The sequence below is a fragment of the Lepus europaeus genome, chromosome 3, assembly GCF_033115175.1.
Source record: "Lepus europaeus isolate LE1 chromosome 3, mLepTim1.pri, whole genome shotgun sequence".
NCBI lineage: Eukaryota > Metazoa > Chordata > Mammalia > Lagomorpha > Leporidae > Lepus > Lepus europaeus.
This window is the reverse complement of record NC_084829.1, coordinates 125,350,451-125,362,999: the sequence shown is the minus strand read 5'-3', so window position 1 is coordinate 125,362,999 and position 12,549 is coordinate 125,350,451. Positions and strand designations below refer to the sequence as shown.

At 45.5% G+C, this 12,549-nt stretch overlaps 1 protein-coding gene and 1 pseudogene across 1 annotated transcript in view; both read right to left on the bottom strand.

Annotated features, from left to right (window-relative positions):
• The window catches only part of HINT3 (histidine triad nucleotide binding protein 3), a 28,710-nt gene extending 16,250 nt beyond the window's left edge, over window positions 1-12,460 (bottom strand). Inside the window, exon 1 of the mRNA XM_062186727.1 lies at window positions 12,142-12,460. Within this exon, the coding sequence (XP_062042711.1) occupies window positions 12,142-12,312 (171 nt within the window). The 5' untranslated portion in view covers window positions 12,313-12,460. The remainder of the gene's footprint in view (window positions 1-12,141) is intronic.
• LOC133756368 (serine/threonine-protein phosphatase 2A catalytic subunit alpha isoform-like) lies at window positions 8,503-9,484 on the bottom strand (annotated as a pseudogene).
• Window positions 12,461-12,549: the final 89 nt, after the last annotated feature.

The following is a 12,549-nucleotide window of genomic DNA, read 5'->3' as shown; positions in this document are numbered from 1 at the left end:
TCCTAAAACAGCAAAAATAAAAATTATGTTCACTTTAATACCATTATTATAGTTTTGCCATCCAGCAACAAATGTAAATACTGGAATGTGTTTCAAAATGATCCGCTAAAAGACAACATTGTTTTTGACTGTTTACTTTTTCTATTACTTGTTTAGTCTTCCAGCTGAGAAACAATTAATACCAAGAGTGAAATATAACACAACAAAATTGCCACAATCATATTTCCCAGATTGGCTGATAACACCATTTTAAATGTCTTTATTTCTTTTCAATTATGGCAGTTAACTTGTAAAAATCCAGAAGCAAAGTGATGCTTCTTTAGATTAACAGAACTAGAAAGTGTCACTCTAACGGAAAATAGGGAAGAAAACAAAGAAGTTCCTAAAAATCTGCTATCTCAGACTCCAAGAACCAGCCATAAGAATGAACCATCAATGCCCCGTTCTCTGTCCATCTCCCAACCCTCATGTTGTAAGGTTTTCTTTACAAAAAGTCATATGTAATTTACTTTCCCAATGCTAATCAATAAAAAACTACCAATCAATATAACTATCATCATCACTAGGAGCAGACAGAATTTCTGCCAAGAAGTCAAGAAACTTGATGCCTTAGTCAGCCTACACAGTGACTGAATTGGATTTCCACTGAATTGGCTTTCCAACATATTGAAATCTGGTCTCTAATGTGGCCCTCACTCCCATTGCTACTCCCAGTCCAACTATTATTTATTTAGACTTACACTTTCCATTTTAAGAAAGATTATCCTCCCATTAAAGGATGTGCTGGCAAAGAATATGAAATAATATCTGTAAAAAGCTATCCTTGGCAACATGATTTATGATAGTGAAAGACTGCAAATAACCCAAATATCCATGGTTCAACTAAGAGCTAGTTAAATAAATCATGATAAATCCATAAAGTGGAATATTCAGTAGTTATAAAAGGAAATAAAGCAGATTTCTATGTAATTATGACATTTTTCCATTATATATTCCTAAGTGTAAGACAAATAAGGAGGGAGCAGGAGAGTGGTTAATCTATCTTTTGTGTAAGGAGCAGGAATATAAATGTTGATATATACACACATATTTACTCACAATAGAAGGATAAGTCAAAAATACTTTTTAAAATTTCTTGTGAAGGAAGAGGAACCAAATATACTTTGCATTGAAAATGTAAATATTTAGTATTCATTTTTGAACTTAGAAAAAAAAGCAATCCCTAAAAATTGAAACAAATGTACCTAGAATAGCCACACAAAGAAAAGAATTATCTCAAGTGACTTTAAAACACAGAATTCTGATTATCCACCCCTAGTGACATTCACTAAGAATTTTCACTTGCTGCTTTGAATATGGACCCTCGGAAAGCCTCCCAATGTGAGCATACCACACTTATCAGGGAACTTTACATAGAAAACCTGCAAAACTGTGGAAGAGATAGATGACAGGTGCTACTACACACTCCTGCATCCTTTTCAAAAAAAAAAAATATATATATGTGTGTGTGTGTGTGTGTGTGTGTGTATATATAGTGCTATATAGTGGGCCATGGGATATTCAGATACCTTTCCAGGAACAGAGATGGATTTTCCCCAATCTTTCAGTCTCTCCTTGCACAAAATCTTTGTAAGTAGGAATTGTGGCCACAGTTTGATTAGACCAATGTTTCTCAGCCTCTTCTAATTACCACCCCCACTGGAAACCATCTTAGATTTTTTTTCTTCTAGTTATCTCGTTCCCATGACAGTACCACAGATATACAGTTCATTGTTTATGTCCTATAAGTGAGTAACCATTTTTGCATCTCCCACCACCATAGGCAAGAACCAATTTTTATCTCTTTTGATAACGGATTGGACAGTCAGTCTATCTTAACGTGATTATCACCACTGACTTTGGCCATCAGCATATATACATCTATACATCAGAGAAACTACAGTGCATAGGGTAGATTGGCGCTCAATCTCCATCCCAAATAGTTTCTGCCACACAGAAGGCATAGAAGTAAACTAAAAATCTTTTTTTTTTTTTTTTTGACAGGCAGAGTGGACAGTGAGAGAGAGAGAGAGACAGAGAGAAAGGTCTTCCTTTGCCGTTGGTTCACCCTCCAATGGCCACTGTGGCCAGCTGTGCTGATCCGAAGCCAGGGGCCAGGTGCCTCTCCTGGTCTCCCATGCTGGTGCAGGGCCCAAGGACTTGGGCCATCCTCCACTGCCCTCCCGGGCCACAGCAGAGAACTGGCCTGGAAGAGGGGCAACCGGGACAGAATCCGGCGCCCCGACCGGGACTGGAACCCGGTGTGCCGGTGCCGCAGGTGGAGGATTAGCCTATTGAGCCGCAGCACCAGCCAAAACTAAAAATCTTAAATAGAATTTGGATCTTGTCAAATTAGGTCATTTAGATGCTTTGGGAAGCTGACCTGAGGCAAAGCCATCTTCCTGCCGCTTCTGCTTTTCCAGCTGGCAAACATGGCAAGACACAGATCTGCTTCATGTCTTCCCCTTCTCCCCAGCTTCATTCTAGTATCTGCTCATTAGTTTCATGAGTGTCAAGAGATGAGCATAAGCCATTCATCTTTTGTCAGCAGAACTGTCAGTGAGGACCTAACAGGCATAGTGTAGCTCTTCTGAAGCAGTGTTTCTCAATCATGGTAGAGGTACACAGGCACTCTTTGGGTTGTGGACGCTGCTAGCACTTAGTGCCCAGAAGTGAAGGAAGCCAAACATCCTGCAACAGGTGGAAAAGTTCTAAGCAATAAAACAGAGCCCTACCCTCCAAATGCCAATAGTGTTCCCACAAGAAACACCGCTCAAAAGTGGAAAACGACACTGCTTCCTCCTCTCTGAATCACAGGTAAGGAGGCATGTCCCCAAGATGATCAAGCAAGGTGAAGTCTAAGTCAGTGTTTTGCAATCATTTTTCCATTATCACCCCTCTAAAGAAGGCTAATCCACTACCATGATATTTTTTTTTTTGATAGGCAGAGTTAGACAGTGAGAGAGAGAGAGAAAGAGACAAAGGTCTTCTTTCTGTTGGTTCACCCACCAAGTGGCTGCTATGGCTGGCACGAAGCGCCGATCCGAAGCCAGGAGCCAGGTGCTTCCTCCTGGTCTCCCATGTGGGTGCAGGGCCCAAGCACTTGGGCCAACCTCCACTGCCTTCCCAGGCCACAGCAGAGAGCTAGACTGGAAGAGGAGCAACCGAGACAGAATCCAGTGCCCCAACTGGGACTAGAACCCGGGGTGCCGGCGCCGCAGGCGGGGGATTAGACAAGTGAGCCACGGCGCTGGCCTACCATATTTTAATAACAAAAATATACAGGGCTGGCATTGTAGTGTAGCAAGTTAAATCTCTGCCTATGATGCTGGCATCCCATACAGGCACCAATTCGAGTCCTAGCTGCTCCAATTCAGTCCAGCTCACTGCTAATGCACCTGGCAAAGCAGCAGCAGATGTTCCAAGTGCTTGGGCCCCTACACCCACATGAGAGACCTGGAAGAAGCTCCAGGCTCCTGGCTTCGGCCTGGCCCAGCCCTGGCCATTGCAGCCATTTGAGAAGTTAATCAGTGGATGGAAAATCAATCTCTCTTTCTCTCTCTCTCTCTCTTTCTCTCTCTCTCTCTCTCTTCCTCTCTGTCACTGCCTTTCAAGCAAATAAAAAATAAATCTAAAAAAAGATATACTCTATTTGTGTTGTCTACATATGATGCATATGTGCATTATAGGTAAAACGAGTATTATATTGCCCCCTCCTGCCCAAGTACTGATTTCTACCTCACCAGGAATAACACCTGCCCAGTTGAGGACGTATGGGTTTCGCCTTGCCTAGTCCTAATTCTGCAGAACACAATAAAAAATGCTATATAGGGAGCTCTGCGGCATGAGGAATCTTCTCTAGATTTCCCCTGAAAGGTTTCCCAGACCAACCCAAATACCACTGGTAACTCCATTTACAGTGATCCCCACTTAGCTACTGTTTGCTCTCTATTATTTATCTGTGATTCAAAATATTAAATAGAAAATCCCATAAATAATCTGCAAACATAAAAATACTTTTATTACAGTATACTGTTGTAACTGATCTATGATGTTATTATTGTAATCTCTTGCTGTGACAATTTATTAAACTTAATAAAAAGTATGCATGTACAGGAAAAGACAAAGTATAGATAGAATTCCTTATTACCTACAATTTCAGATGTCTATTAGGAGTCCCCCATTGTTGACCCCTGGGCTAAGGAAAGGCTACTTTATAAATTATCACCTCTGCACTTAGTTACAGGTCTACCTCACTAGAAAGAAACCCAATAGTTTCTAAATAACCAGGAATATATGTGAATAAATATGTATCTTAACACTGTAAATGCTTACAGTGAGTATATAAATATTTTATGTAAATTACGTTCACAATGAATATATGCATCTATGTTTTATATATAATAAAAGCATACATATTAAATGTGAAATGATTAATTCGCTTTTTAAACTGATTAATCTTTAATTTTACATTCCTAATCCTGATCTTTGGCCAAGAAGTAAACTGAGACAGAAGTCTGGGCCATTCCACCTCCTTCTTGATAAACATTTTCAGACAAACCAAGCTCCCCATGACTATTAATATCTATTTTCTATTATTTTTCTCCTTAGTATTGCTGAATATAGAAAATTCACTAAGAAATAGTGAACTCCGCAAAATTTAAAAATATATTCCACATCTCTAGATCCTAATTTTATATCCAGTAAAATAAGAGATAAATGTTCATCTACAGACAAAGCTGGGTCCCTGTGAGGCTATGGATCAGTCCCGATGGACAACAAACGGAATGATTGCTTCTCCCTGTCACAGCTTGTAAACTTTACTTTCTTCCCTCAATTAACAGTTTCCATAGTCTATCACTTTAGTCATTCTCTTGTCATAAATTCTTTTTTTTTAAGATTTATTTATTTATTTGACAGGTAGAATTACAGACAGTGAGAGGGAGAGACAGAGAAAAAGGTATTCCTTCTGTTGGTTCAACCCCCAAATGGCCGCTACAGCCGGAGCTACCCCGATCCGAAGCCAGGAGCCAGGTGCTTCTCCTGGTCTCCCATGCGGGTGCAGGGCCCAAGCACTTGGACCATCCTCCACTGCCTTCCCGGGCCACAGCAGAGAGCTGGACTGGAAGAGGAACAACTGGGACTAGAACCCGGTGCCCATATGGGATGCTGGCGCTGCAGGCGGAGGATTAGCCAAGTGAGCAACAGCGCCGGCCCCAACCATCAATTCTTAATTTGCAGTTCAGAGGTAACTTCTGTACCTCTGTAACACCCACAAGCAAGACCCAAACCTGGGTTAACACAACTGTCCACCTTGTCTGAACCTACACATAGGCTGCTGCTGGATATGGGGAGAATCACACAACTATGCAGACTTTAAAGAGAACCCCCTTTAAGGGGTCAGCAGGAGCAGCAAGTAAAGCTGTGGCTGGTTTGTGTCCTGGCTGCTCCACTTCCTATCCAGCTCCCTGCAAATATGCCTGGGAAATCAGTGGAAGATGGCCCAAGTGCTTGTGCTTCTTCTACCCACATGGGAGACCTGGATGGAGTTTCTGGCTTTGGTCTGGCCCGGCCCTGGCTGTTGCAATCACTCTGCCTTTCAATAAAATGAATGTTCAAAACAATAAAGAAAAGTCAGATAAAGAGGGAAACAAATTCATGATTCAGAAATTGTGAATCTGATTCCTGCCCAAACTTTCTCAAACAGCTAGTGCTAGGCCCAGGATGAAGCCAGGCACCAGGAGCTTAATCCAGGTTTCCCACATGGGTGGCAGGGACTCAACTGCTCTTGCCCTCACCTGCTGCATTCCACAGAGTGTATGAGCAGGAAGCTGGAATAGGGCCAGAGCCTAGACTTGAACCCAGGAATTCCAATGTGGGATGTGGGCATCACAGGAAATATGTGACCTATGAACCAGATGTCCAATCCACAGCTTTGTTTTTACTTTTCTTTTTTGTAAGATTTATTTGTTTTACTTATTTGAAAGGCAGAGTTACAGAGACAGAGAAAGAGATCTTCCATCCACTGGTTTTTACTCCCCAGATGGCTGCAATGACTGGAACTGGGCCAGAATGAAGCCAAGCGCCAGAAGCTTCATCCAGGTCTTCTATGTGGGTAGCAGAGGGCCAAACATTTGAGCCATATTCCACCGCTTTTCCAGGAGCACTGGCAGGGAGCTGGATCAGAAGTAGAACAACTGGGACACAAAATGGCGCCACGTGGGATGCCGGCATCACAGGCGGTGGCTTTACTCACTACACAACAATGGTGGTAACAGCTTTACATTTTTAAAACTTAATGTTGGGGGCCAGCGCTATGGCACAGAAGGATAAGCCACCACCTCTAACGCTGGCATCCCATATGAGCATAGATGCAAGTCCCAGCTGCTCTACTTCTGATCCAGCTCCCTGCTGATGTGCCTGGAAAGGCAGCAGGTGACAGATCCAATACTTGGGCCCTTACCCATGTGGCAGAGACCAGGATAGAGTTACAGGGTCCTGGCTTCAGCCTGGCCATATAGCAGTTTGGGGAGCAAACCAGTGAATGGAAGATCTATCTTTCTCGCTCTATCTTTCTCTCTGTAACTCTGCCTTTCAAATAAATAAATCTTAAAAAAAAAAAAAAAAAAAAAAAAGACATCCTCAACCTCACCTGACCTTCATCTTGGCACAACCATCCCTCGGTTTCCCTAATTGTCTCTCCTGGGCTCCAGAAGCGCTGCTTCTAGCTTTCTACATCCAAATAACCACACCATTGTTCCTTCACATCCTTCAAGGCTGCACCCAATTTTCCTCATTGTTTCGCTTCTATTACTGTGGCTAGACTATAGGCACTAAGAGGCCTCGGGTTTCTATATACTTCTACTACTGTATCCCAAAGCCTCTAGCAGTGCTAGCACGCGCATTCAAAAACTGACTGAGGAAGGAGAGAATGAGTCTCCTTCTTCCCAGGGGAAAAGTCTGATGTGAGCCAGTTTTATTTATTTGAAAGAATGACTGGGGGCAGGGAGGCCTGAGAGAGGTCTTCCATCCACTGATTCGCTCCCCAAGTGCCCACAAGTGCTGGGGCTGGAGCCAGGAATTCTCCCACGTGGGTAGTAGTAACCCAGGTACTTGAGCCATCATCTGCATCAGCAGGAGGCTAGATCAGAAGCCTGGAGTAGCCAGGACTTGAACTGCCACTCTGACAAGAAATGGGGGCCTCACCAGCCTCAGCTTAACAACAACGCCCTCTCCTGTGTGGATCATTTCAACCTCCCCTACCTAAGTCTTCCTGTTTTAAAAAGTGTTCTCTTAACCCCCAGTTCCTCCTGCTTGCCAAATTCCTATGAAGTTGTCTACATTTGCTGGGTTTTTCTTTAATGCAGTGGCCTTGGTTTTTATTTTTCTTTACCTACAATTTACAAGTTTATTAATTATCTTTTATAATAAATGGCACCAGTCTTTATTAAATTATTAACTGATACAATTAAAATCTGGCTTTCTTGGTTCTGAAAGTTTATTACGAAAAAAAAAAAAAAAAAAAAAACCACTGCCGTGCTCTGTGCAATAACGTCATCTTACAGGATGTTCAAAACAACTCACCAGGCCCAGAAAATAACAAAGAACAACATAGGGGTGAGATCTGAGAAAGGAATAAACTGAGTGCAGACAAATCATACAATTAAATTAAATGGTATCCCGGAAAAAAAAAAAAAAAAACTATTTCAAAACTCCCAGGTAGAAGGAGGTCTTGGTACTTTTTTTTTTTTTTTTTTTTTTTTTTTTGAGAGGCAGAGTGGACAGTGAGAGAGAGACAGAGAGAAAGGTCTTCCTTTTGCCGTTGGGTCACCCTCCAATGGCCGACGCGGTAGGCGTGCTGCGGCCGGCGCACCGCGCTGATCCTATGGCAGAAGCCAGGTGCTTCTCCTGGTCTCCCATGGGGTGCAGGGCCCAAGCACTTGGGCCATCCTCCACTGCACTCCCTGGCCACAGCAGAGAGCTGGCCTGGAAGAGGGGCAACCGGGACAGGATCGGTGCCCCGACCGGGACTAGAACCCGGTGTGCCGGCGCCGCAAGGCGGAGGATTAGCCTAGTGAGCCGCGGCGCCGGCCCAATTGGTACTTATTTTTTAAAGTGCTCATTAACCCCCAGTGATTGTTTGCTGCTGTCCTTTTCTATAGTCGTGCTAAGTAAAGCTATAACTGCACGGAAGTTATTGTATTCACAAGGTGTTAATGTTCACATCTTATTCCATGCAGTCTCTCGGAGGAAGCCAAAGTAACTACTAATAGCACTATGCCAGAAATGGATCTGGTTTCTTGACCAACGATGTCACTTCAGCGTGCAATGAACTGGTTCTTCTAAAGTGGCCACAGCTGTGGATCATAAGAAGTTTTGTATTTTTATATGGCACAAGTTTTTCGAAGGTTAACTATTTTCTGACACTGTGGAGTTACTGTTGCTCTTCCTAATCCCATTAGGTCATATACAGTTCATGGCAATACTGTCCAAGTTTAAAATTTCATTGCAGAAATACTGTGGTACGATGAGTAACACATGGTTCATCTCTACAATGTGCTAGATCAAACTGCCAGAGAGAGTATTTTACAGTGCCATCAAGTTCCATGATCGCAGCTTGGCTACCACAATGATAACAACAGTTTGGAGCTGAAACGCCACTAAAAATAATTACTACATTAGGGTCATGGCACCAGCTATATCCCTCCATCACCAGCTGATGAGCTCTAGACACCAATGTGAGGCCACCAGCATGATTAAACATCTCAGAAGTATCTTGCCCACAGGTGTAACTGGCTCCTCAAGGAGATACGTCCCAGCCACTGTGGTCGTCTGGATCTGACACAGCAAGTCACACATTGGACCCTCATGGGGAACTTCTTGGAAGCAATCAAGTGTTCTGATGGGATCCAGCATACTTAGAGGTGGCGAGAGGTCCCCAAGCAGACAGAAGATCTGCCCGTTCACCATGGCAGTGAGAAGAAGACACTTAAAAAGATAAAATATTTCCAAACATTTGTATTTCCATATTTTCTTAAACATTCATCATAGAAACCATAATGTTGTGTGATCTGTCTGCTCTCATGATTCCCTAGAATGATGATGCATCCATGGTAATGAACCTTAAGAGCTACAAGCAGTGTAATTGTTTCAATGGAATGATATCATCTGTCAACATAATCTCCCACAAACTAGTAACCTGTATCTGCTGATCTGCCACCCATTCTAAACAGTTCCATGAGATTGTGAGCTTGCCCATACACATCTCCTCAGAGGGTGACTGGACATGGTACCTCTTGCATGTTGGATTCTTTTGTCCAGATTTCTTAGCCTTCTCACAGAGGTTCCTGACCTGGGACTCAGACAGCTGCTTGCGCTCATTCAGCTGCTTGAGCAGCTGCTCAATCCACTGGTCCAGCTCCTTGGTAAACACCTTCTGGTCCATGGCGCCATCCACGATGCCATCTGCCCCATCTGGCTGCCACTCTGTACTGTTCCTGCACTGCCGCCCACACGCTGCCACTGGTTCCCAGGACACTTCCTCGGCCACTGTCGGTCACTCAGGGCCATCGCTGGCTGCTGGCTCTCACCGCAGTGCTTGGCCATCAGCTGCTGCGCTTCCTCCGCTCGCCCTAGCTCCGGAGCTCGGCTCTGTAATCTACATTGGCTGTCTTCACTCCTTCATCCCACAGGTCCCTCTCAGTCCACTCTCACTGCCTTGGGCCTCACCAAGTTGCATTGCAACTGCTCTCAAGGTCGAGGATCACCGTTTTGGGGACAGAGCCCGTTGTGATCTCGCGTGGCCTCGCTGCAAGCACACAGAGGCCAGCTCACCCAGCTCTGAGGATTAGGGAAGGAGGGCTGATGCTGCAAACAACTCCTTGCTCCTTGGCACACCCCCTTTTCTTTGCTTCCCTAGCTTTCTTCCCTTTGCAGGTCCTCATCCTCTGCCTGTCCCTGGCCATGTCAGTGTTTTCACTCCCTTTCACTGCTTACTCTACTTCCGAGGGGATGCATTTCTTTTCAATTTCCATCTACAAAATCAGTTCCTTTAATCTGAGTAAGGAACCCAGATCTCTCTCCAGAGGGCCAGATTATTCAACCATTTCACAGACTTTACCTCGCTACCTCACACTCACCTCAAACTCCCAACTCCACAACTGAACTCATCGCTTTGGCCACCAGTGCTCCTCCTGTGTTCCTAATCTTAATGACAAGGTGCCACCACTATCAGTTCACTCTAGCCAGAAAGCATTTTCTACTTCCTTCTCTTCGTCTTCCTCATTCTACCAAATCTACATCAAGGTCAGAACCTCAGCACTACCTATGGGGCTCGGTAATTCCTTGTGATGGGAGGCTGTCCTGTGCAATGTACATTAACAAAAACCTTGGCCTCTACTTATTAGGGGACAGTAGCTCCCCTGCTCCCCCCCCCACACACACACAGTGTGTACAACCAAAACTATCTCAAAGCATTGCCAGAAGTCCCTGCCACCCAGAAGACTTAACTGCCTGCAGCTGAAATCACTGACTCGTATCCACTAGCAAGTCCTGCCTATGTCACCACCTAAGTCTCTTACTTTGATCCACCTTTTGTCCCTGCTACCACATTCTGATTTCAAGGCATCATCAGGCTGTGTTACTCCAACTGCCTCCTAACAGAACTCCCTCCGGCCATTCTGGTCCTCCCCAAACCATTCCCCACCAGGGTGGTGGAAGGATACGTCAAAGAATAAAACCCTTCAGCAACTCCTCGCCCCAGCACAAAGCACTGTGGAGTTTCCCTTGCTGGTTGGCCAATGTATGTTCCCCTGGATAAAGTTCTCTCCAGCTAGGACACGGTTTCCTCCCCTCCTTATCTGGTCAACTCCTACTTAGGGCTCACTTGCTCTGGAAAGCCTTCCCCAACCCCTCAAATCTGGGTAAGCCCACTCCACGGCTTACAAAACACCTAAAATGCACCGGGCCTGGTAATCAATTGTTTCCTCTGTATTCACTCTGCCTTTTAAGATAAAAACCTGGGGCCAGTGTTGTGGCATAGCGGATAAAGCCACTGCCTGCAGCGCTGGCATCCCATGTGTGTGCAATTTGAATCCTGGCTGCTCCACTTCTGATCCAGCTCTCTGCAGATGCACCTGGGAAAACAGTGGAAGAAGGCCCAAATGCTTGGGACCAAGCATCCACACGGGAAACCCGGATTAAGCTCCTGGCTCCTGGTTTCGGCCTGGCCCAGCCCTTGGCCATTGTGGCCATTTGAGGAGTGAACCTGCGGATGGAAGATCGATCGCTCTCTTGCTCTTTCTCTCTGCCTCTCTGTAACTCTTTCAAATAAATCTTAACAACCACAGACACACACAAAAAAGATAAAACCTCTACACAAACAGGCCTTTACTGTCTTCTCCAATTGGATCTCCAAAACAAGGTGGTTGATGGAATTCAATCTGTTTCTAAGGAAGGAAGGAATACTAACTATACCACACTATCTTTGTCGCTGATTCTCCCAAAAGGTTGTTTCTCTAAAGTAGCACCAGTGAAATCAGGTGTGTATCAGGTTATCTGTTTTACAATATCTTGGCAAAGGCTCAGGGCTCAGATTACCACACAGCCCCAGTGACATTTCAGGGGAAATCAGAGGTTGTTAAGCAATGGTCGGACTTGAGACTCAGCTTTTCACAACTGCCATGATTTATTTTCCAGTAGTTTTCAGTATCAGTCTTAAAGTGATCCGAATCAAAACTCTTATCTAGAATGGAGTTAGGGGGAATCCGTGTAATTAACGCGCAAACTTGTGCCATTTTAGGCCAGGTCCCGCTGGCACCACCTCTTCCCTTCTCCTAACTTCAGAGATAGCTCTGGGGGACACGCCCCGGCCCCGGAGCGAAGCAAGGGTGGGGGACTCGGGGACACTGGGGCAGTCTGCAGGGCCGGACACCACACGTGATCTATACTGAAAAGGCTCTAGAAATTTTGGTCGTCCTCTTACAACCTATGTTTAAAATGAAACTTTAAACTCCGGCTCCCCAGCCCCAGCGCACAAACAGCTCCGCCTCGGGAGCGCCCCAACTCGGGCCTCCCCCGGCCCGGCCGTGCTTCGCCGCCCACCTCACAGTGCAGGAGCTCGGTGTTGGTTTCCTGCTGCCGGGCGATCCGGCAGAACACGCACTTGCTGTCGTAGTCCTCGGGTTCCGAGGACTTGGCGGCCGCGGACGTCTCCGTGGAGGACGCCTTAGGTCCTGCAGTGACTGCTGCATCACAGTCGGGGCTCGGCTCCATGCTCCCCCGCTCCCCGGCTGCCTTCGCGCGGGTCGCTACAGGACAGAGTTTTGGCTTTTCCTGGACCCCTAGGCCCGCGCTGCTGCTGCCTCCCGCACCTACTCAATTTTACCTCGAGGCGTCGCCGCTCGCCTGGAGGTGGAGTGGGCAGGAAGGTGGGCGCATGCGCTGATCCAGGCGGCCGGTAGAGGAAAGGCGACTCCGGGAGCCACTAGGTGGCGAGCGAGGACATTACCT